At 47.7% G+C, this 20,708-nt stretch overlaps 1 protein-coding gene across 1 annotated transcript in view; it reads left to right on the top strand.

The window, feature by feature from the left end:
• DNAJC13 (DnaJ heat shock protein family (Hsp40) member C13) overlaps positions 1 to 2,486 on the top strand; it is a 125,460-nt gene extending 122,974 nt beyond the window's left edge. The window contains exon 56 of the mRNA XM_075546931.1: positions 1,648 to 2,486. Within this exon, the coding sequence (XP_075403046.1) occupies positions 1,648 to 1,754 (107 nt within the window). The 3' untranslated portion in view covers positions 1,755 to 2,486. The remainder of the gene's footprint in view (positions 1 to 1,647) is intronic.
• The last annotated feature ends 18,222 nt before the right edge of the window (positions 2,487 to 20,708 follow it).

Here is a 20,708-nt window from a genome sequence, read left to right as displayed (position 1 = left end):
CCAACGCATGTCGCTGTGTCTCCCTCACATGTAAAGCATCCAGCGCCCGGAGCCCGTGAATGTGCCCCAGCGCCCCTCAGCACACAGTTTGAGAAGCGCCACCTTAGCCCTTCCTCCACACCACCGTGGGTAGTTTGGGCACAGGACTCATACTCGATGTGATTTGAATATGACTGGCGTGCACGGTCAAGGCCTTGGGAGCTAGACCCATCTGCAGTGTTTGGGCCACACCCTCCGCCAGACCTCCTTTTACTTTTGGTGGTACTCGTGCTGCTGCTGCCCAAGGGTCACGGAACGATAAGTTGGCGGGCAGTGATCTCACGGTGTGCTGGTTAGCGCCGAACCTCACTGTCAGAGAGGGTGAGTTGGCCTGGTAGTCTTTCCTGAGCAGTCTGAGGAAGGCCGAGTACCCTGATTTGTATGTTGAAGATGGGAAGTGCAAAAGGCTTTCTGTGGGCCCCTGGGCAGTGTTTTAATAGCAAGGAGAAATCCCTTTGACAAATACAGAACTCCAGCTGAGCAGTAGCTGGCCACTCCCCGCCCTCAGTGACAGTGACTGTGAGATGAGCTTGAACCGAGGACGCGCTGTCCTGCCCCAGTCCTTGGTACGCCTTAGCCGACATCAAACTGCTCTGCTGTTTGCACTTCCTCGTGACTTCCCTTGCTGCTTACGTTTCTTTTTTCCCCCCAGGTGTGTCTCCTTCCCTTCTAACTGGCAGCAGCCCCCTTCACCTCAGGAGTGGGCTTTAGCTCCGCTCTGCCAGGCAGCTTGCTAACTTCTGTGTAGCTCTCTGAAGCAGGTAGAGAACCGTTTTGCTAACTGCATGCCGCTTCTACTGCCTTTCCAGTCCTAAGCCTTCGGTGTTCCTCAGCCACTTGCCTTGTTTCCTACACACTGGGCGTTAGTATCTGCTCTGTATGCAGTGTCGTGCTACAGTGTTTTGCAAGTCTGTTGTACAATGTGTGCTGTGTAACGGAATGTCCATGCAGTATTCAAGCAAACGAGAGGACTGACGCCTTGAGTGGCCATAGAGAGCACCCTGTCCATGAAGGCTGGCATGTGTGGCATTTTCACGCAGCAGAGACTGTCGGAGTTCGCGATGACATACACACGGAGATCTGGTTCTGACTTTCTTCCTCGGAGACCGCGATAGCCACGCTTGCTCATTTGATAGCACCATTTCCTTACACCAAATGAAGCGTCTGCCGTGAGCGTTCGTGAAGTGTTGCTTTGGGAATGTCTTCAAAGTCCGCCCTTTGAATGGGCTGATGGAGTGTTGAGTTTCTTTCCTGTTTGTTCCCATAGTTTCCATTTGATGTAATTACCATTCAATGCCCAGATTTTTTTTTATTGTTTAAAGATTGCACTTCCCAGATGTGAGATGGAAAGAATTGCTCATATTTCCAATCCAGTGTTACTATCCAGTATAAACTCAGAAGTAATTTTTAACTGTCATGGAAGAAAGGCAAAACATGGCCCTGGTGCTATGAGGCTGCTTGTGAAGGTGTCGCACCCACTTAGAAAACTCTGGTCGTTGACGTCTGTTCCTGGTGCGGGGCTTGGCCAGGTCGGGCTGCTTTGTATGAATGTTGGTGGTCACACAGGCTCTGCTTGCTAGATGGTGTGTGTCTCTTTCTCTCCGGCAGGACCTGGAGTTGCTGGCTACCTGACCTCGGGGACAACCTCGTCAGTCTTGTCCAACCTGCCGCCTCCCGTAGACCACGAGGCAAGCGACCTTGGCTATCAGACTTGAAATATTCGTGAAAGACAAAAACTACAGGCCAGTGCCCAGTCCACATTCCTCCAGGCGATACGTTGAAGCAAACTCTTACTGCCTTCCTCCTGGTTTCATGACAGTGTTATTCCTTTTTCTATAAATATATTTTTATTTAGGAAACCAGTCCGTGATTCTAATTGTATCAACGGTGTAAGAAAGCACTCTGTGGATAAACTGCAGTGGGTACACAAGGATTTTTTTTCTTGGTGTATGTAAGCACATTCTGTTCCTTTATATCTGTTTACAAGACTGTGAATCAAAAAGACAAAACTTTTCTTCCTGGTTTTTATAATGTTTTTTCAAATTAGCCAGACTGGGGTTGAACTGCAGTCTACAGATTTTGGGCTAAGTCCCTTCTGTCTCCTGCCTGCATCGAGTCTGCGTGGCCAACACCATCCCTCCCTACCCACCCACCCCCAACAAGATGAGGTTTCCCTGCCCTGTTCATGGGTCACCGCTCTCCTCAATCATTAACTCTGAGAGCAGAAGCACACCCCGGGTGTAAAACTGGCTTTACCAAATTGGGAAAGGAGCTTATGCAAAAGTAATTAAAAGCAATGTCAAGATGTTATGTAAGAGATTAGTGTAATTGTGAAATGTTCTATACATTATCAAATATATAAAGCTTTCTATATTGAATGTACATTATACAGATCATTCATATGTGTACATAAAATTTTAAAAATAAAGGGAATCGACTGCTTTGTTAATGAGATACTCTTTGTTCAAGATTACTTTTTCCCACTGGAGACTTCATCTAGATCTCTTCTCTCCTCTAAGAATTAGAAAAACAAAGGCTTTACCACAGATGGACACTCCATATGGGCAGATCTGATCATTCCTAATTTCCCTTGAGCAGTATTGCAGCCACATCTAAATTGTCCAATGCAAGTAGCCTCTCATTTGTGGTCCATTCAACATTCAAGAATGGGCCCGGCTCTTCGTAGATGCTTCCGTGTGAAGTGAGCTTCAGAGATTTTAATGAGTGAGCGGATATTGCAGGTAACAGACCTGAACATATAGATCTACTAGTCATCACAGACCAGAAGAAATTATAAACATTAAAAATAGAAAAACTTCTTAAAGAATTGGAAAATACCCAAATTTTCCAAGTTGCTTTTGAAAGTAAGAACCAAGTTTCTAACAGAAATTTAGTATAATTGTCAGTCACTACTCCAGAAATTACCACCAGATTTATCACTTCTCAAATGAAAGATTATAGTATCATGAACCCATATAAATATTTCACTGTGTAACATGAGTTTTGCATTGTAGATGATATTATCGGTCTCACACGCTCACTAAATGAGATTGTATCAGCTAAATTAGAAGTTCTAGGAAAGCATACATCAGCAGATAGCAGTACTTAATAAATCAGTATATTGGGAGCTCTTACAGCTCTTATCACAATCCATACATCAGTTGTATGAAGCACATTTGTACATATGTTGCCATCATCATTTCCAAAACATTTTCTATTACAGCTCTTGGTATCGGCTCCTCTTTTTCTTTCCTTTCCCAGCCCTCCCACCCTCGTGAACCCTTGATGATTTATACATTTTTATTTTCATATGTTACACCATCCGCTATCTCCCTTCACCGACATTTCCGTTGTTTGTCCCCCTGAGTGGGGGCAGGGGGCAGAGGGTTATATGTCGATCATTGCGATCAGTTCCCCCTTTCTACCCTACCCTCATGGTATCGCTACTCCCATTACTGGTCCTGAGGGAGTTATCTGCCCTGGATTCTGTGCAGACAGCTGTATTTTTCCTTTCACTAATAGACCGTACGCATGCCGAGTCCTTAGACTGTTGACGTGTCTACTCATAGAGCCTGCTGGTGCAAACCGAATGGTCAGTTGGTGGTTTGCCCCCACCCAGCGGCTCCACAGGGAATGGCCTGCTGTGATCTTGTGATATGCTTGCTTTAAAGATTACAGCCTAGGAAATGCTACGCGTCAGTTCCCCTGTCACGTAGGGTGGCTGGCTAGGCGTCCAAAATGTCTGGATAGCTAGCCCCTACCAACATCAAAAGTCCATTTAAACTCATCTACAATTATAACCTTGTTTGAAACACCGTCTAAAGGGTGGTGTAAATGGACAACCTCATTAAATCCTCAGCACACGTCTTCCGGGGAAAGAATACGGGATGCCCAGAGGTGTGGGGTAGCTTACACAGCTAGTGAGGAGCAGGAGAACATCGGTACCATTTTCAGTTGACAGCAAAGTCTGTTCCAGCCCCGGTCCTAAGGCAGCAGCGGGCTCCTGCGGGCATTTGTAGCTGGGAGAACGGAGTTGGTCTCTTGAGGTGTGCAGGCATTCTCTGAGACTTAGGCTTGAGTCTGTTTGCTTCAGTCCTGACAGTAAAGCTCGAGAAACAGGGTACCAGGCCAAGGACGCCTGCGGAAGTGGGCCTGTCCGGTGTCCACGAGCTGATTCCGGCTCGGGCCGGCAGTGCCCTGTTTGCACACTGGATGTGCCCACAGGCTTTTCAGGGCTGGGGCCCTTCTGAAGCTGAATGCCATGTCTCTGCCAAGACACTGCTCGGTGGGTTCATACCACCAACCTTTCAGCCATTAACTCTTTGCACCAACTGCCATGCATTTGGACGGACCCATATGAATGACGGGCCATGAAAGCCGAGCCAAAGGCTCAGGAGAGCCCGGTGTGTGGGCCCTGAGTGCCAGGCGGAGGCAGCCAGAGCAAATCGTGATTTAGGAGTGAGGTCTGCAGGGGCGGTGAGCAGTCCCGTGTCTGCAGGTAGAGGTGGTGAGGGCTTGTAAGCATCAAGACTCTGGCAGCGCACGGCCCATCTGAGGAGGGCGCTGCCACTCCAGTCTCCTTATACATCAGCGGGTCATCACTGTCTGATCAGATCAAGGATCCTTTTCCATTCAAGAGGCCTGGAACCCCTTATGACGCCCTTTCAATGACGAACTGTCAACAAATATCAAGCTTTTTAAAAGATTTCTTGGGAGAAGTGGATTGGAAATCATTGCAGATAAAGTTCGTCTATTCCGGCAGCCTGTTGCCAAAGAATTTCAATGCTTGAGCGCTAGCAATGCATGACCACTCGTTATAGAAGTGGGCACCGCCCTTTCACGGGCCAGAGGGGGTGACTGCGGCATGCAGAGGCTTACCTGTGCGCGCTCCCATCCATGAGATAACACTGCTCTTTCTTAGCCATCCCTTATTGGGTGGCCGAGGGACAAACTGGCTGTGAAAGGGCATTGGGGACTGAGGTGTTAACAATCCAAATACGGCGATCACAATCAGCTATCTTCAATTCTTCTCATTGCCTGTATTTTGGGATCCAAACTGACCTCACCACGGTTGAGTCAATTCTGACTCAGGACAATACAACTGCCCTGTGGGTTCCCAAATTGTCCCTCTTCAAGGGAGTAGGGAGCCTCATCTTCTCCTGGGGAGCCCCTGCTGAGTTTAAACTGCCAGCCTTTTAGTTAGCAGCCCAACCTATAACCAGTAGGCCACCGGGGCTCCTCTGTTACCGCTATGATTGCTAGTGATTTTGATATCAGGGCAGGGTAAATGAAAAAATACCAAGGACCTTTCTATATAAAGGAATTTGTCATTCTGTATTTGTTCTTAAAGTAGTTGTGTTGCTACTTGATCCCAAACTAAAAAACGAAAAATTGTCGCCCAAATTCACAGGTGGCTCTAATCGTTTGTCAACAAGACCATCTGTGTACACACACACACACACCCCTTTTCCTCCAGTGTCTGTCAACCTTAGGTGACATTCAAGAGAGGACCCAGAGAACGCCGGCAACTAGCTTTCAAACCGAGAAGGGTGCCTGCCATCTCTGACTGAAAAGCCCAGATGGTAAAACACAGACTGTTTACACCGAGGAGCCCCCTCGTCGAATTTGGAGCCCACTAACGAGAGGCTAGAGACTACGCAATGCCACAGGAAGCTGATTTCTAGCGGGGCTAACTGACCGCGGCTCCCGGCTTCCGTGCCCACAGAGGAGGCCGGGCCTGGCGGCTGGGGAGAATGTGAGGCCAGGTGATGGCTGGCGCCACCCAGCTGTACTGGGCAGGAGACCCCTGTTCCAGGAGCCTTCCCGGCTCAAGAGCAGCAGCCTATCTGGATTTCTACGCAAAGCCGGATTTTTAAAATATGACAACTGAGTTGACATTTTAAAAGTAAACGGGCCTCACAAAATGTACGTGTGGATTAGATTTGGCCCAAGGGTTAAAAACAGAAACGGTGCTTTGTGGGATGTGGCTAGATGTACTTCTGCTCGCTGAGGTAATTGCTGATGGAGCTGTGCTTGTAAGTGAACTCTTCTTGTTTGGTCCTCAAGCTTACAAAAGAAGATGTGTTTATTTCCATAGGTTTTACAGAGCTTCCACTTAGAGAAATTTCTAGGAGCAGAAAAAGGCCCCAACACTGTTAATGGAAAGTCTCAGTTATATACACAATTACAAATTAATGTTTATAGTGACTTTTTTTACATTGGACTAGTATATGGTTTACAGAGCATGAGTATGTGCTTATGTGAGAAGAATGTCTACAACGCACATTGGCCCCCTTGCCTGGTCCTGCCTGATGGAGAGGTTTCTGAGCTAGGAGGACCCAGGCACGCCCCTGCGCTCTCTACTTCAGGGAAGAGTTTATGCAGATGCTGCTTGAGTTCGTGAAGGAATGAGCTGTTTTGTCTTTAAAAAAGAAGGTCATGTGGAAGTAATTCTATAAATATTTAGTGGTGTACACATTCAGGAAGGTTGCCTCACGTAGAATTTAAGCTCAAACCAATTTTCACCGTTGTAGTTCACAAACGAGCCGGCCCTCTGGGTTCACCCAGGTAGGCTTCTCGGGCTGGTGGTGACCTTGTCACTAAAGATTGCAAATCCATATCAATTTTACACCACTCAAGTCACTACCTGGGCCTGAGGAACAAGGAATCCGGAGGGATTTTTTTTTTTAAGAAGTATATATATTACAGAGGTCATCTCAAGAAATGAAAGCAACAGCAAGGTACCTTTACACCATTTTTTTTTCTGATAGCCTGCTTCCAACTCCTCACACCTCCCTGGTTCCAACCCCGTCCCCAGCATCTAAGGCAAGAAATCAGATACACGGTCCTGGCTGTCAGGGTAGGGGTAGAACTGACCAGGGATGGTCTTGACAGGCCTCAATGGTTGAGAAGAGGTCAAAGTGTCAGAACACTTCAGAAAGCCTCATCCATCCATCCTTCCGTCCGCTGATAGACACCACACCCTCATGGAACAGGGACTTTCCTGAGCATGATGGAGAGCTTTGAGACTCGACCTTGGATTGAATGCTGACAGGTAAAACCTTCAGGAAGGCGATTAGGAGTTTGGAAGAGACTAACACAGGAAAGGACAGAGGCAATGTGAAAACACAATGAGGAAGAAAATACTGAAAAAGAACCTCCCCCATGAACACCCTGAGAAATGAAACTGTTCCAGCCTCAAGTAAACAGGACACCGCTCAGAGAAACTATGCGAATCTTTCAGGGAATTAAAATAAGCTCTTGCATTTTAAAAAATAGGAATGAAAAACGCACACTGAGAGAAAAGTACAGTGGATGATGTAAGATAGGGCGGTACTAGTAACTACCTGTAATGTAAGAATAAGGGTTCCTGGGGGGTAGGGCGGGGTGGGAGGGGTAGAGGAGAGCTGTTATCCAAGAGCTCAAGAAGGAAAAATGTTTTCAAAATGATGGTGGCAGTAATTGTACAATTATGTTTGATCTAATTGAATTATGAATTGTCTTTAAGAGCTCCCAATAAGCAGATTTTTTTAAAAAAAGGGAAGTAGGATTTAAGTTTAAAAAGAGATGGAAAGTAAGAGATGAAAAAGCACACAAGGGGCCCAATCTAGGAAACCCATTATCCAAACTTTCTAGCTCCAGAAAGTGCTACCAACAAAAGGCTCAAGGATACAATTTTTCAGACTGCCAGAAAAGGATATGCTCTGGGGCCCAGCCCTGAAAATAAGCCCTTAAATTGCCCATGGTTGTGAAAGTTGCTGGCATGCAGGTGGGGAACCCTAGCCGTGTCCAGGTGGAGACGTGGAGACGAGATGGAGACAGGAACCAGAAGGACACTACCATGGATTTCCCGGTGACATGGAGGGACGTCCTGGGCCCGAAGTCTTTGGAAGTCTGATGGGAAGTAATATCCCAACCAAGGATCCTATTTCCAGCCAAACTCTTTAAATGAGGACAAAGGAGGGCATTTTCAAACATTCAAGGTCTCAGGCTTCCCTCCCATGACTGCCTCTTTAAGAAACTCTTTGAAGATGTTCTGCACCAAAGCAGGAGAACCGAGGAAGCCAGGGGGATTCCCCGCATTACGGTGGAAGGAGACCCTGAAGACAACTGCTTGCAGCTGATTTCGAGTACACCAGCCAAACGGGCAGGTCGCAGGGTCTCAGGATTCTCCATGGAGATGAAATGGCTGGACCCACTATGCCTGTGAACACACTGAGAAGAGAGCGCATGCCAGGTCAGAGTTTAGGTGTGTCTTAGAAACTAGGACATAGAAAACTAAGCAACTGAAAAGTATTCGTATTTACATAATTATAATGTAAACACTAAACCAAAATGGCTAGATGATTACAGTGTGGGAACAGAAAATGAGAAATGTGTGAGGGTATGTGTGTTTGGTGGGGGGGGGGATGAAAGCAGAATTCTCATCTGTATTAATAAATCAATAGATGAGACCTAGAAATGAAAAATTAAGATATAGCAGCATATTGGACTGCATACCGCCACGCTAGGAGACCGCCCACTCCTGGGCTCCAGTGTCCCGAGCGTGATCGTTGTTTCTTTGATTAAGGGAGGGATGTGATGTCTGCACCGAACAAAGCCTCACACGTCTAGGGGGGGGGGGGAAGGAGAGGACAAATGTGGCAAAAGGTTCATGCTGGGAGAACCAGAGCCCGAGGAAGGGCTCTGCGGGTGGTCATGACACTGTTCCTGAAAGTTGAAGAGATCTGAAAACATGGGCGTAAAAAGCCAGCACCTGAAAGATTAAGCAGTGGCCTGTGGGGTGGGAAGTTCAGGGAGGAGAGCCACCGCTGTTTCATCATGACAAGATTTGGACATCAGGTTGACTCTTGAACTCCGACTTGGATATTTTGATGAAGAATAAACGGTAAATTTTAGAAATCAAGAAGTAGTCTGAGTAGCGCAATGGTTAAGCATTCAGTGCCTAACCAGAAGGTGGTGGTTTGAAGCCATGCAGCTGATTTGTGGTAGAAAGACCCGATCTTGTTTGGTGAAAATCACAGCCACGACCACCCACCGAGCGCTCCGCCCGGCCACACAGGGTGGCTACGTGTTGAAACCAACTAGCCAACCCCTAACGCCATGAACAGAAAGCAGTATGAACAAAACTGTTTTTCAGGTATATCTATTATATGGAGACCATGACAGTAAAGCACATTATTCACAGTCATCAAGAAGGAGAAATAAACCCCCGGAGACTGGAGGAATGCCCGACATGACGGTCCCCAGATACTCTCTAAACCTGGACTCATCTTTTCACAAGTTAGCAGAGAATTTCACCCTTGGAGCCATACTCTGAAAAAACACCCGAAGGACAAGCGCTCGGCCGCAGCACAGATGAGAAGCCGGAGGAGCAGTGAGGCTAAATCACGGCAGTGGAGCAGAAGTGACAACACTGACTGCTGAAGGCTGCGACCGCTGTCAGCGACCATGATGTGCAGCGAATGTTAGATGACAGCCGGCTTTGCTGTGGAGACCGTCACCCCAGGTGCAGTACAGAGTTTAAAAGAAACGTAAAACTCAGAAAAATACCCTGGACATGAAATGCGGGAGGTTTATATGAAAACTTACTACTAAGGGCCAAAAAAAACCTCATTTGCTTGGCACGTCAATTCATCCTACAATGGATCTTGATCTCATTTTTTAACATATACATCTATCCTAGCTAAATAAAAGGTTTAAACGTAAAAAATAAATAAAACCATAAAATCCATGTAATAAAACTGAGTGAACGTTCTGATCTATCCGGTTGCCACACTACAGCCATGAACATTGTGTTTGAGCATATCATTTTTATAGATCATTTTACTGGGCTCTTATAACATCCCATACATCAATTGTATCAAGTATATTTATACATATACTGTCATCATCTAAACATTTACTTTCTGTTTGAGCCCTTGGTCCCCTTTCCCCCGAACCTACCCCAACTCTCGTGACCCCTTGATAAATTGAAAATTTTTATTGTTTTCATATCTCCCTTCATGTTTCTGTTGTTCATCCCCTCCGGGGGGGACTGGTTATGCAATTGTTCCTCCTTTCTCTACCCTCCTGGTATCACTACTCCCAATTCTGTTCCTGAGGGGTTTGTCTGACCTGGACTCCCTGTGGCATGCGCTCTTACCTGTTACAGCGTACATGTTTTGGTCTCGCCAGAACTGAAAGACAGGACTGGGGTCATGATAGTGGGGGGTAAGGAAGCTCAAAGAACCAGAGGAATGTTGCGTTTCATCAGTTCTATACTGCGCCCTGGTTGACTCATCCTTTCCTTGTGACCCTTCTGTGGGGGGTGTCCTATTGTCTAAAGATGGGTTTGGGTCTCTGCTCTGACCCCCCCTTGTTCTCAACATGTTTGTTAGTTGTCTTCTGATGTGTGATACCTGATCCCATCAACACCTCATGATCGCACAGGCTGGTTGCTTCCCTGCTAGATGGTTACTTGTTTAACTTCAAACCTTTAAGACCCCGGATGCTGTATTTTCTTACAGCCAGGCACCATCAGCTTTCTTCACATTTGCTTATCCATTTATTTTGTCTTCCGCAATCATGTTGGGAGGGTGAGCATCACAGAATGCCAGGTGGTTAAAACAAAGTGTCCTTGCATTTAGGGCGGGCTTGAGCAGAGCGCCAAAGTCTGTTCACTTCCTCCATGTATTGCCCTATAAATATATGTACATAGGCCAATACCTCTATTTTTATGAATTAATATATTTGCATAAGTGCACACCTATGATTATACCTCTATCCATTGCTTTGCTTCCTAGATAGTTCCTGTTTCCTTTAACCTTCCTCCTACCTCATTATGTTGAGAATATTTCACAGTAAACATATCTTACCCCACTACTTTGTTCACTATATTATTATTTCTATACCTTAAAAAAAAAGCCAACCAAAGTTACTGTCATCTGTCATTCCAACTCATACTGACCCTACAGGACAGGGTAGAATTGCCCCTTTGGGTTTCCAAGGCTACTTCTTGACAGGAGTAGACCTCATCTTTCTCCCAGAGAGTGGCTTGTGGGTTTGAACCCCCAATGCATCGCCTTCTACACCACTAGGGCTTGCCTCTCCACCTTAAAGATCACTAAAACCTATGTCTAATGCACACGCTCTTGTCAAAACCCCTTGGACCCATCAGTAGGACCACAATACTGGACTTTCCACTTCTACACTTTCTATCCTCGTTTACTTTAGACTCAGACAACACAATTCTCCCTGGAACATTTTTCTCTCCTCTTCGTGCTTCTTGTTCGTCAAGACTGGGAGCCTTTAGAGCTTCCTGGATCCCTGTGAGAGCCCTTGTTTTAAAAAGGCTCTTGTGGGACTTCGTTTTGTGACCACAGGGATCATGACCCTCTTGTTCATCTTCAGACTTACCAAGGCCTACCATTGTCCCTACCTTGTGCACACAAGAGCTGTTTGGCAAATGCGCTCTTATAAAGTGCTTCTTCACGATTAACAGCAAGATAGTGCAGATTCACATGGCATGAGCTTGGCATTAGTAAACTGCCATGCTCAGCGGACATTAATGAAGCCCATGGGCTGGGTCCGGGTCAGGACTGTGCGTGATCGTTTCCATGAGTACAAACCCCTTCTCCAGGCCAATCTGCTCTGATTCTGAGATATTGTCAACAATGTCAGTTTCTCTGAACTCTGCCTCTTGCAGTTTGGGGTTAGGACGGGTTCTCAGAGAAGTCACCTCTCTCCCATCTTGCGTCCTGCTGCTTCTAGTTGAAGTCATTTCAGACTTGTCTGCTAGTCCTCCAGCTTTGGCAGTGGGAATGGGGTCTTCCAGGAGAAAGTTTGAAAAGGTCTTTTCTTTTTCCATGGAAGAGCAAGGTGGTGCTTATTAGGCTAAGTGAGTTGCCAAGTGGATGAAATCCCTCCTGAGGGCAATGACTCAACGATGCTCCACCCGCAGGCCGCTCTGTCAGATAGTTGAATTGCCAGGACTTCAGACGGTATCCATCTCAGCCCTACCATGAATCTGGTATCCTTTCTATTCCAAACAGCATGGGATGTATTGCTTGAAGTAGAGGTTAATAGGAAATCCTTTGGATTTCATACACTTGAGAGAATCATGAGTCAGCAAAGACGTCACGGGACGGGAAGGAAGCCTTTGAGGACCTTAGGCTTTCCTGCTTTGCTGCGGGCCGAAGGTTGACATTTCTGTGAACGCCTGTGCTTTCCTTCTAGATGTTGGTCTCTAGCTTTGCCAGCAATGCAAAGGTTACAAATAGAGCGGAGAAAATAATTAGTGGGTGAGGATCCGCTATAAATGGATTTGCCTGTCAAATGACTCATTTGAGGTTAATTGAGGCCAGCTTTCTTGGAGAGCTGGATGGGAAGGGAGATCTCTTGCCAGGAAGACTTCAATTGGACTTGGAATTTAGAGTCTAACCTCACTCCGTGTAGCAGGGCAGACGGCCACAACCGACAGATTGGCCTTACAATTGTCATCCAACAGTGAAGCAACCAGCCCACGTGGAAGAAGCACACCAGCCGGTGCGATGGTGAGGTGTCATGGAGACCTGGCAACGGACATGAGAAGATTCACAACAAACAGTGAACAAACAAACAAAAATGCATTGGTGAGAATGGAGGGGGCTTAGAGCAGAGACCCAATGCCCATCTTTGGACAATGGATCATCCCCCCCACAGAGGGGTCGCAGGGAGGGAGCGAGTCAATCAGGGTGCAGTAGAGCACTAATGGGTCACGCCATATACCTCTGATCCCTGGAGGCCTCACCCCCCACCCACCGCCACACTATCACGACGTCAGTGCCGCCTCCCAATCTAGAGTAGATGGGAGCATGCACATAGCTATAGGCAAGAGATAAAACTTACAACACGTGGAACCCAGGAACAAGAATGGGAATAGAGATACCAAAAGGGTAGGGGGAAGGGGGAGAGAGGTGGGGGGAGGGATGGGGTGCTGATTGCAATGAATGGCACATAACCATACACCCCCATCCAGGGGGAAGAGCAACAGAAATCAGAGGGGAAGGGAGACAGCGGTCAGTGTGAGATTTGAAAATAATTAACAATCTATCAAGGGGCCATGAGGGTTGGGGGCGTGGGGAAGGAGGGAGGAAATAAAAGAGGAGCTGATGCCAAGGACTCAATGGAGAGGAACATCTAAAAAAGAACGATGGGATGTATGTATGAATGTGTCAGAAAAGAACGATGGGATGTATGTATGAATGTGTCAGAAAAGAACGATGGGATGTATGTATGAATGTGTCAGAAAAGAACGATGGGATGTATGTATGAATGTGTCAGAAAAGAACGATGGGATGTATGTATGAATGTGTCAGAAAAGAACGATGGGATGTATGTATGAATGTGTCAGAAAAGAACGATGGGATGTATGTATGAATGTGTCAGAAAAGAACGATGGGATGTATGTATGAATGTGTCAGAAAAGAACGATGGGATGTATGTATGAATGTGTCAGAAAAGAACGATGGGATGTATATATGAATGTGTCAGAAAAGAACGATGGGATGTATGTATGAATGTGTCAGAAAAGAACGATGGGATGTATGTATGAATGTGTCAGAAAAGAACGATGGGATGTATGTATGAATGTGTCAGAAAAGAACGATGGGATGTATGTATGAATGTGTCAGAAAAGAACGATGGGATGTATGTATGAATGTGTCAGAAAAGAACGATGGGATGTATGTATGAATGTGTCAGAAAAGAACGATGGGATGTATGTATGAATGTGTCAGAAAAGAACGATGGGATGTATGTATGAATGTGTCAGAAAAGAACGATGGGATGTATGTATGAATGTGTCAGAAAAGAACGATGGGATGTATGTATGAATGTGTCAGAAAAGAACGATGGGATGTATGTATGAATGTGTCAGAAAAGAACGATGGGATGTATGTATGAATGTGTCAGAAAAGAACGATGGGATGTATGTATGAATGTGTCAGATACAATTGATGTACGGATTGTCACAAGAGCCCCCGATAAAATATTTTTTTAAATAAAAAAGTAAAATCGTCATCCAAGCTGAGGCCTTTCTGGCTCCTGCCTAAGAATTGGCCTAAGTGAGGATGGCTTATGCCACGGAGACAGTGTCCCTAAGGAGCGATTTCATTTCTCTCTGCCCCCAGGAGGAGAAGCGCAGCCGTGAGCACAGGTGTGGAAGGAAGCTCCTGTGATCTGGGACCTTCTTAAGGGAAAAGCTGGCTCCCCGTGGCACTGACCTGATAGCTGGTCAGGACACCATCCTTCCGAAGGTCCTGCCTGGCTTTGCTCCTTAATGGCAGAAACCTCGTTTAGACTCCAGGAGGTGGACATGGGAGTTACGCTGGTCTCAACTGAGGGAAATGCAGCAAGTGAATCATTGGGGGACCATTTCCTCTGACACCAGAACACAAAACATTTTGTGATAAACCATTTTCCAAGGGATAGATTGGGAGGAAATAACAGAAGATCACAGCTCAGAATGGACTCCAAAATGTTCTCTTTCCTTTGGAATGATCATTATTCATCCCAGCGAGCCAGGAGGGTGCTTGGACTCATCCATCAACTGCACATTCTTGAGAGGATGAGTCTGCATTCTTCCATCCCCTGGTCTCCATCCAGCCACATTTTCTGATTGCAACCCTCATCAACCTGGGCAAACAAGCACGAGTTTCCCCTGGCAGGATTGGCAGGGCTGGCTAACACCACAGCAGTCCTGGTAAACTAGACACGTCCGGCTAGCCCTTGACATGCTGTGTCGTCGGTGGGGTGTTTTCCTTTTCCGAGATAGGAGATCCACTGGAGTAAAATTCCCCCCACTAGACAAAAATCACCATTGCAGCGAATTATTGCATGTGGCTCTTCTAGTCAGAATCTCTGTAACTCTCACCAAATGCCCTTGCCTGGGCGGTCTGGGTAAGAAGGGGGGATGATACTGACAGGATTCACCTGGCAGTGCTTGGAAGCAGGAGACACTGTGATTAGCATCCTGCTGGGGAGAAAGTGAGCCATCTCAGACACAGGAAGGGAGCGTCTCACTCTCAGTAAGAAGCAGGTTGGCGCTCATCCTCGTGACCCTGAGGTCCCTCCTCTTCCAGGACACTGCTGGAACACCAGAGACGCAGCAGCGGAACCAGTACCTGAGCACGAGACAGGTGATGACTTCCCAGGCCACGCAGCAAGTAAGCTGAGTGCTTCTGGCAGGAGAAGGTTTGTGGAGTAGGCACATCTGGGTGTTGAATTAGGGAGCTGGGTTTGCTGACACATGGAGCTGGAGCCTCGTGCCTGCTACTCAGTTTCCAGTGGAGTGGCATGTATTTGTACCCTGCAAGAACTCTGTTGTGTGTGCTGACTGCACTACTGTATCCGGAGCATGCTCACCTGAATTGTTAACCTGTTAGCTTCCACAACGAACTCCATGATAGTGAGCATTGTGAGTTGTGTGGCCATTGCAATGAATAATGGAACCTTCGTGAAAATAGAGCCTCATGGGAGCCGAACCCCCATCCTCCCTTAAATTACCATGGAGGACATTTTTGAGTGCTCGACACCCACCCAGCTTTCTGTAACACCCCGATTCCTCCCGCCTGCTGAGGGAGGCTTGAATAAGAAAGCTGTCTTGGTGGCCATGAACCATGGAAACCAAAGGCGAGATCCAGCTCTGTCTGTGAGCTGCCAGGGCTGAGACCCTGTTTTAGTTCTTCAAGTGTCTGCCTCGCCAGCGAAGACCATCAATGAGATTAATCACACACACACGCACGCACGCACGCACACACACACGCACGCACACACAATCACCCCCACCTCGGGACCCTGGCCTCCTGGAGCGGACATGTATTTGTGTATTCCAGAAACATGGAAAGCCTAGTCTACCTGTCCCATGCTTTGTTCTAGATGGGGGTCCTCAAACTCTTTAAACAGGGGGCCAGTTCACTGTCCCTCAGACCGTTGGAGGGCTGGACTATAGTTTTTTAAAAACTATGAACAAATTCCTATGCATACTGGATGAGTCGGCTGCTAAACAGGACAGGCAGTGGCGGCAAAAACACCCAGCGGGATAAATGTCCTTGGCGGGCCTCATGTGGCCCATGGGCCATAGTTTGAGGACCCCTGTTCTAGATACTAGAGCTAGAACAGTAAGCAAAATGGACAAAAATCCCTGCCCTGATAAAGCATACATTCTGGAGGGGAGACTCCAATCATAAGTAAAATGTGTGTAATATATTACATGGTAACAAGTTTGGAGGAGAAAACTAAAGCAGGGAAAGGGGACAAGGAGAGAGGGGTAGGGACAGGGAAATGGGGGTGAGTGAGAGAGAGAGGCGGGGGAGTGGGGTGTGAGAGAGAGAGAGCAGAGGGTAAACATTTAGCTGGGTGGTCTCAGAAGTGCCCACCTCAGTTGCATTGGCAACAGCAGCCGCCTTGAGAAAGCAAGGGCGTTTTCTAGGCCGGCAGGCAGGCGGGGTGTGCAGAGGCCCCGGATTAGAGGAGCCCAGAGGCAGGTGCGTTCCTTTGGGAAGAGGAGCAGTGCGAGCGTGCCCTCTGGAAGCTCCGTCTTTGTGCCTGTGAAGGTGCACATGCAATGGCTTTCCCCCAGGCACCTGTGAGCTCGCCATCAACCCAGCTGTGCACGGCTGTCCAGACAGATCCTGTGCAGGCAGCGAAGACAGAGAAAGGGGTGCTGAAAGAGGAGGACATGAAAGCTTCATGGCACGATTGCAAACCCCAAGTGCTCTCTGCCTGAAATCCAGTGGGGACACTTCCCCCAATCCTGCTGATTGGAAAACGCTTACCAGTCACCAGAAGTGGCTGTTTCTCTGCGGTCTCCTGACTTCCTGTTGCCCCCTGGGCCGCAGGCCTGTGGCGCATCACGCTGGGATTCGGCCTGCGCAGGGCAAGAGTGTGCACTCCCCAAGTTGTTCAAGACCCGTTCAGCACACTGATGGTAATGTGGCCCAAACTGTGTGCACCCCCAGGGCTGGGAACCCAGTGTCTTCTCTAGCCCCTGGCTGGGCGTCTGCGCCTACTGGGCCCAGGGCAAGTTGAGGCTGGGCGCCCCTGCCCTGCCTGCAGATCTGGAAGCGCAGTCTCTGCACCTGGCCAGTTCTTGTGCTGCCGGTATGAGATCCGGGGAGCATCTGAGCTCCACATGTGTCTCCTCACAAGGTTTGTGGGCACTGCCTGGAAGCCAGGTTCGGTTCTGGGAACCAGAAGATGCCGGGAGGCAAACGAAGTGAAAGGAGCAGGAAGACAGTGGAGAACAACCGGCTAGCGTTCTAGTGAGAACAGGCCACGCCAAACCAGACCCGATGCTGTCGAGTTCACTGTGACTCATGGTGTCGCTGAAAGAGAGAAAAGGGCCCCTTGGGGTGTGTGAGACTGCACTTAAGCAGACAACTTCCTCTTTCTTCCTCCAAGCAGCTGGCTGATGGATATGAACCACTGACCTTGTGGTTAGAAGGCCAGCGTGCAACCCACTGGACCGCAAGGGCGCCTTTGAGTGAGCAGACAGGCTATGGAGAAGCAAGAGGAGTAGCCACCGCCGGCTGCTGCAGGGAAGACAGGCAGACGAGGGGGAGGTGACAGGGCATGAGGTGCTGGCGTTAGATCCAGTGAGAAGGACTGACCTCTGTAAATGTCTGGTAACCTTCTCACCAGAAAACCAGAACCAACACTCAGAGGCCTGACCTCTATCACGGCAGGGTCAGCAAGGGGCCGGTGATGGGGTACAGAGGGGTCGGGGTGTGAGCCAACGGATGGGAATCAGGTTTCAGGGACAAACTCCCAGGAGCCACGGCAAGGACTTAAAGTCTAATCCAAGTGAGATGGGAGCCCCTGCAGCTTCTTCAAAGGGCACCGTGGCTGCTGGGAGACCAGCCCACAAAGCCTGTGAGGAAGACTGCAGAAAGCCAGGTCCTAAGATGATGATGGAGACGTACCGGTGGGCTTCAGAAAAGGCACAGGAAAATGGAATTAAAAGAGACTGAACTTTTTCCACGAACTTTGTGAATGCCCCTTGTATAGGCACTAGACAAACACAAGTGCCAGCGGGGAGCCTGCTGGTTGGTGTCGCTCTGCGCTCTGACCCCTGGGAATGGCTCGTGGGAAAGGAAGGGAGGTTGTGCTAGGGCGTGATTCATAGCATCCCTCAGGTGGGGATGTGGCTAGTTAAATCCTCGGCGAAGCAGGGCAAGAAATGCAGGACTTCTCAACTTGTAGTTGACTTCAAGAAAAATGAGAAAAGCATTTTGTTTTCCCCAAGCCCTTTGCAGCAGATCCTTTAAAATACCAAAAGGTTACTATTCAAATTTGCCTCTTTTCACCCACTTTCATTCTCCAGTTGCCTGGAACAGCGGGGCTGCCGTGAGCCTGGTGAAGCCCTGGCCAACCACTGCAGGTTAACGAGGAAATCCATCCCTTCACAATCATTAAACTTTCTATTAAAAATCTCACCACCCCAAGGAATCCTCAGGTTATCCCCCTGGACATCCACTGCTTGCTCACCAGCCTCCCCGCCCCTCGTGCCTTGTGGGATCCTCCGTGTTTGCTGGAGAAATCTGTGACCTCTCTCATGTGGGGCCTCCCTGCTGTCTCCCCAGCTTCCCACCACCGGCAGCGTGGAGGCCTTGGATCTCCAAGGCGTGAAGGGGTCCACTCTGGGGGGGGGGGTGAGCATTCCCCTCCCTCCTTTGCACAGTGAGGTAACATGAGGATTTAGTTAAAAATGGGGTGGTTTCAGATTCCTGTGGCCCTGCGTGGCTGTCCCAGTGGCCGGCTGTGTCATGGCTGGTGACAACCGAGGAGAAGGAGACAGAGCTCTAAACGTGGCCAGCGGCTTTACCGCAGCCAATCCCTCACACACCAGAGTTGACTGTCTTCTTTCAGCTTCCACATTTATTTTTTTCCTTTCACAACAATGCCTGCTTGTCTTTGAGTGTTATTTTTCTCAGACTCAGTTTAAAGTTCAGGGGAGAAGAGAGCATCAATCCTTTGGAAAGATGCTGCAGCGTGGCGTGGCTATGCGGCCACACAGAAAAAACTCAAGTCAGCAGTTCAAACAACTCCCCTCAAAGACAGGAACAATTATCCCCATATTCCTAGACAAAATCTTTAATTCGGATTGTTCCAAAGCAGCCCTGCTTTTCTTCTAAGTCATACATTTTAACAAGAACACAACATACTGCCATTGAGTCCACTGTGACTCACAGCGACCCCATGGGGCAGGAAAGAATTGCCCTGTGGTAGTTACAGTACTTTCATGTCAACTTACAGGTTATAGGGGTGGAGTCTAGCCTGTCAATCAGGTCCCAGCCTGATTGATACCTCCCTGTGGGCGTGGCCTTCTCATGAAGATTCTGGGAGTTTTCCTCGCTTCCGCCCTGGAGGTGGGACACACATTCCTGTTGACAAGCCACATGGAGTTACATGATGATGCAGCCAGAACCCTTGAGATGTTTCCACTGCCACTGGCTCCACAAGACTTTCCACCCGCATGCCTGTGATCTTCCTGCAGTGGACATCATTGCATGTTCTGCGTGAATCTGAAGGGGAATTTATAGACTAATACTGGACATATGGGCTATTATCAGACTTATGGACTTGATCTGGACTGGGTTGGGATCTTTTGTGTGTGTGTGTGTATGAAACCTTTTACTTTTTTTATGGACAAGAGTTTTTAATTCTAATGAGGTTCTTTAAAAAAAATGTTATTGGGGGCTCGTACAACTCTTATCACAATTCACCCATCCATGTGTCAAGCACATTTGTTGCCATGATCATTTTCAAAATATTTTCTCTCTACTTAAGCCCTTGGTATCAACTCATTTTTTCCCCTTCTGCCCCCACCCTCCCTCATTCATGAACCCTAGATAATTTTTTTTCATATTTTATACTGATCGATGTCTCCCTTCTCCCACATTTTATTGTCTGTCCCCCTGGGAGGGGGTTATATGTAGATCATTGTGATCGGTTCTCCCTTGCTCCCCGCACCCTCCCCTTACCTTCAGTTTCTTTAGTCAACCGGGACTAACACAGTTTCCAAGACTAATTTCTTCACGGAACTTAAAAGGCTCATCTTTCTCCCATGGAGCAAGCAACTGGTGGTTTTGAACAGCTGACCTGGAGGTTAGCATCTCCATGCATAACCACTACACCACCAGGGCTCCTCATCACTAGCAATGAGATTGTGAAATAGCTTGGGTCGTGAGAGTTTTATCCACTTTAATCAAGAATCCCTACACAATGTTTTCCTATGTTCAGAAACGTTCAGGTGCTTCTATGCGGCCTCAGTGGTGCTTACAAGCTGTCAAGTAGCGAAATGTCTTCTAGGTTTAGAAGCGAGTCCCAGTGCATGGGAAGAGAAGGGAAGTGCAACAAAACTGAGGCTCAACGGCAATGTTTAGCACACACAAACCCATGTGAGCGTGGCCAAATCAGGTCCTCGCCCCAACTCCACCTCAGGATGGAAAACCCAAAGACTGCGGTCATCTCAGGAACCCAGGGAACTTAGGTCTGTTTCTAATAAAACCATCCAATCCTCTGTAGGAATGAACCTTTTACTTGAAAAAGGTTTACTTGAACAATTACTGTTTCAACAGCATCCACTGCCAAAAAGTAACAAGAAACAGAAGAGATTAGTAGGAAATTTTATTGACCCCTCTTAGCCA

This window comes from Tenrec ecaudatus, chromosome 4 (genome assembly GCF_050624435.1).
Source record: "Tenrec ecaudatus isolate mTenEca1 chromosome 4, mTenEca1.hap1, whole genome shotgun sequence".
Taxonomy (NCBI): domain Eukaryota; kingdom Metazoa; phylum Chordata; class Mammalia; order Afrosoricida; family Tenrecidae; genus Tenrec; species Tenrec ecaudatus.
This window is presented reverse-complemented; position numbering and strand designations above follow the sequence as displayed.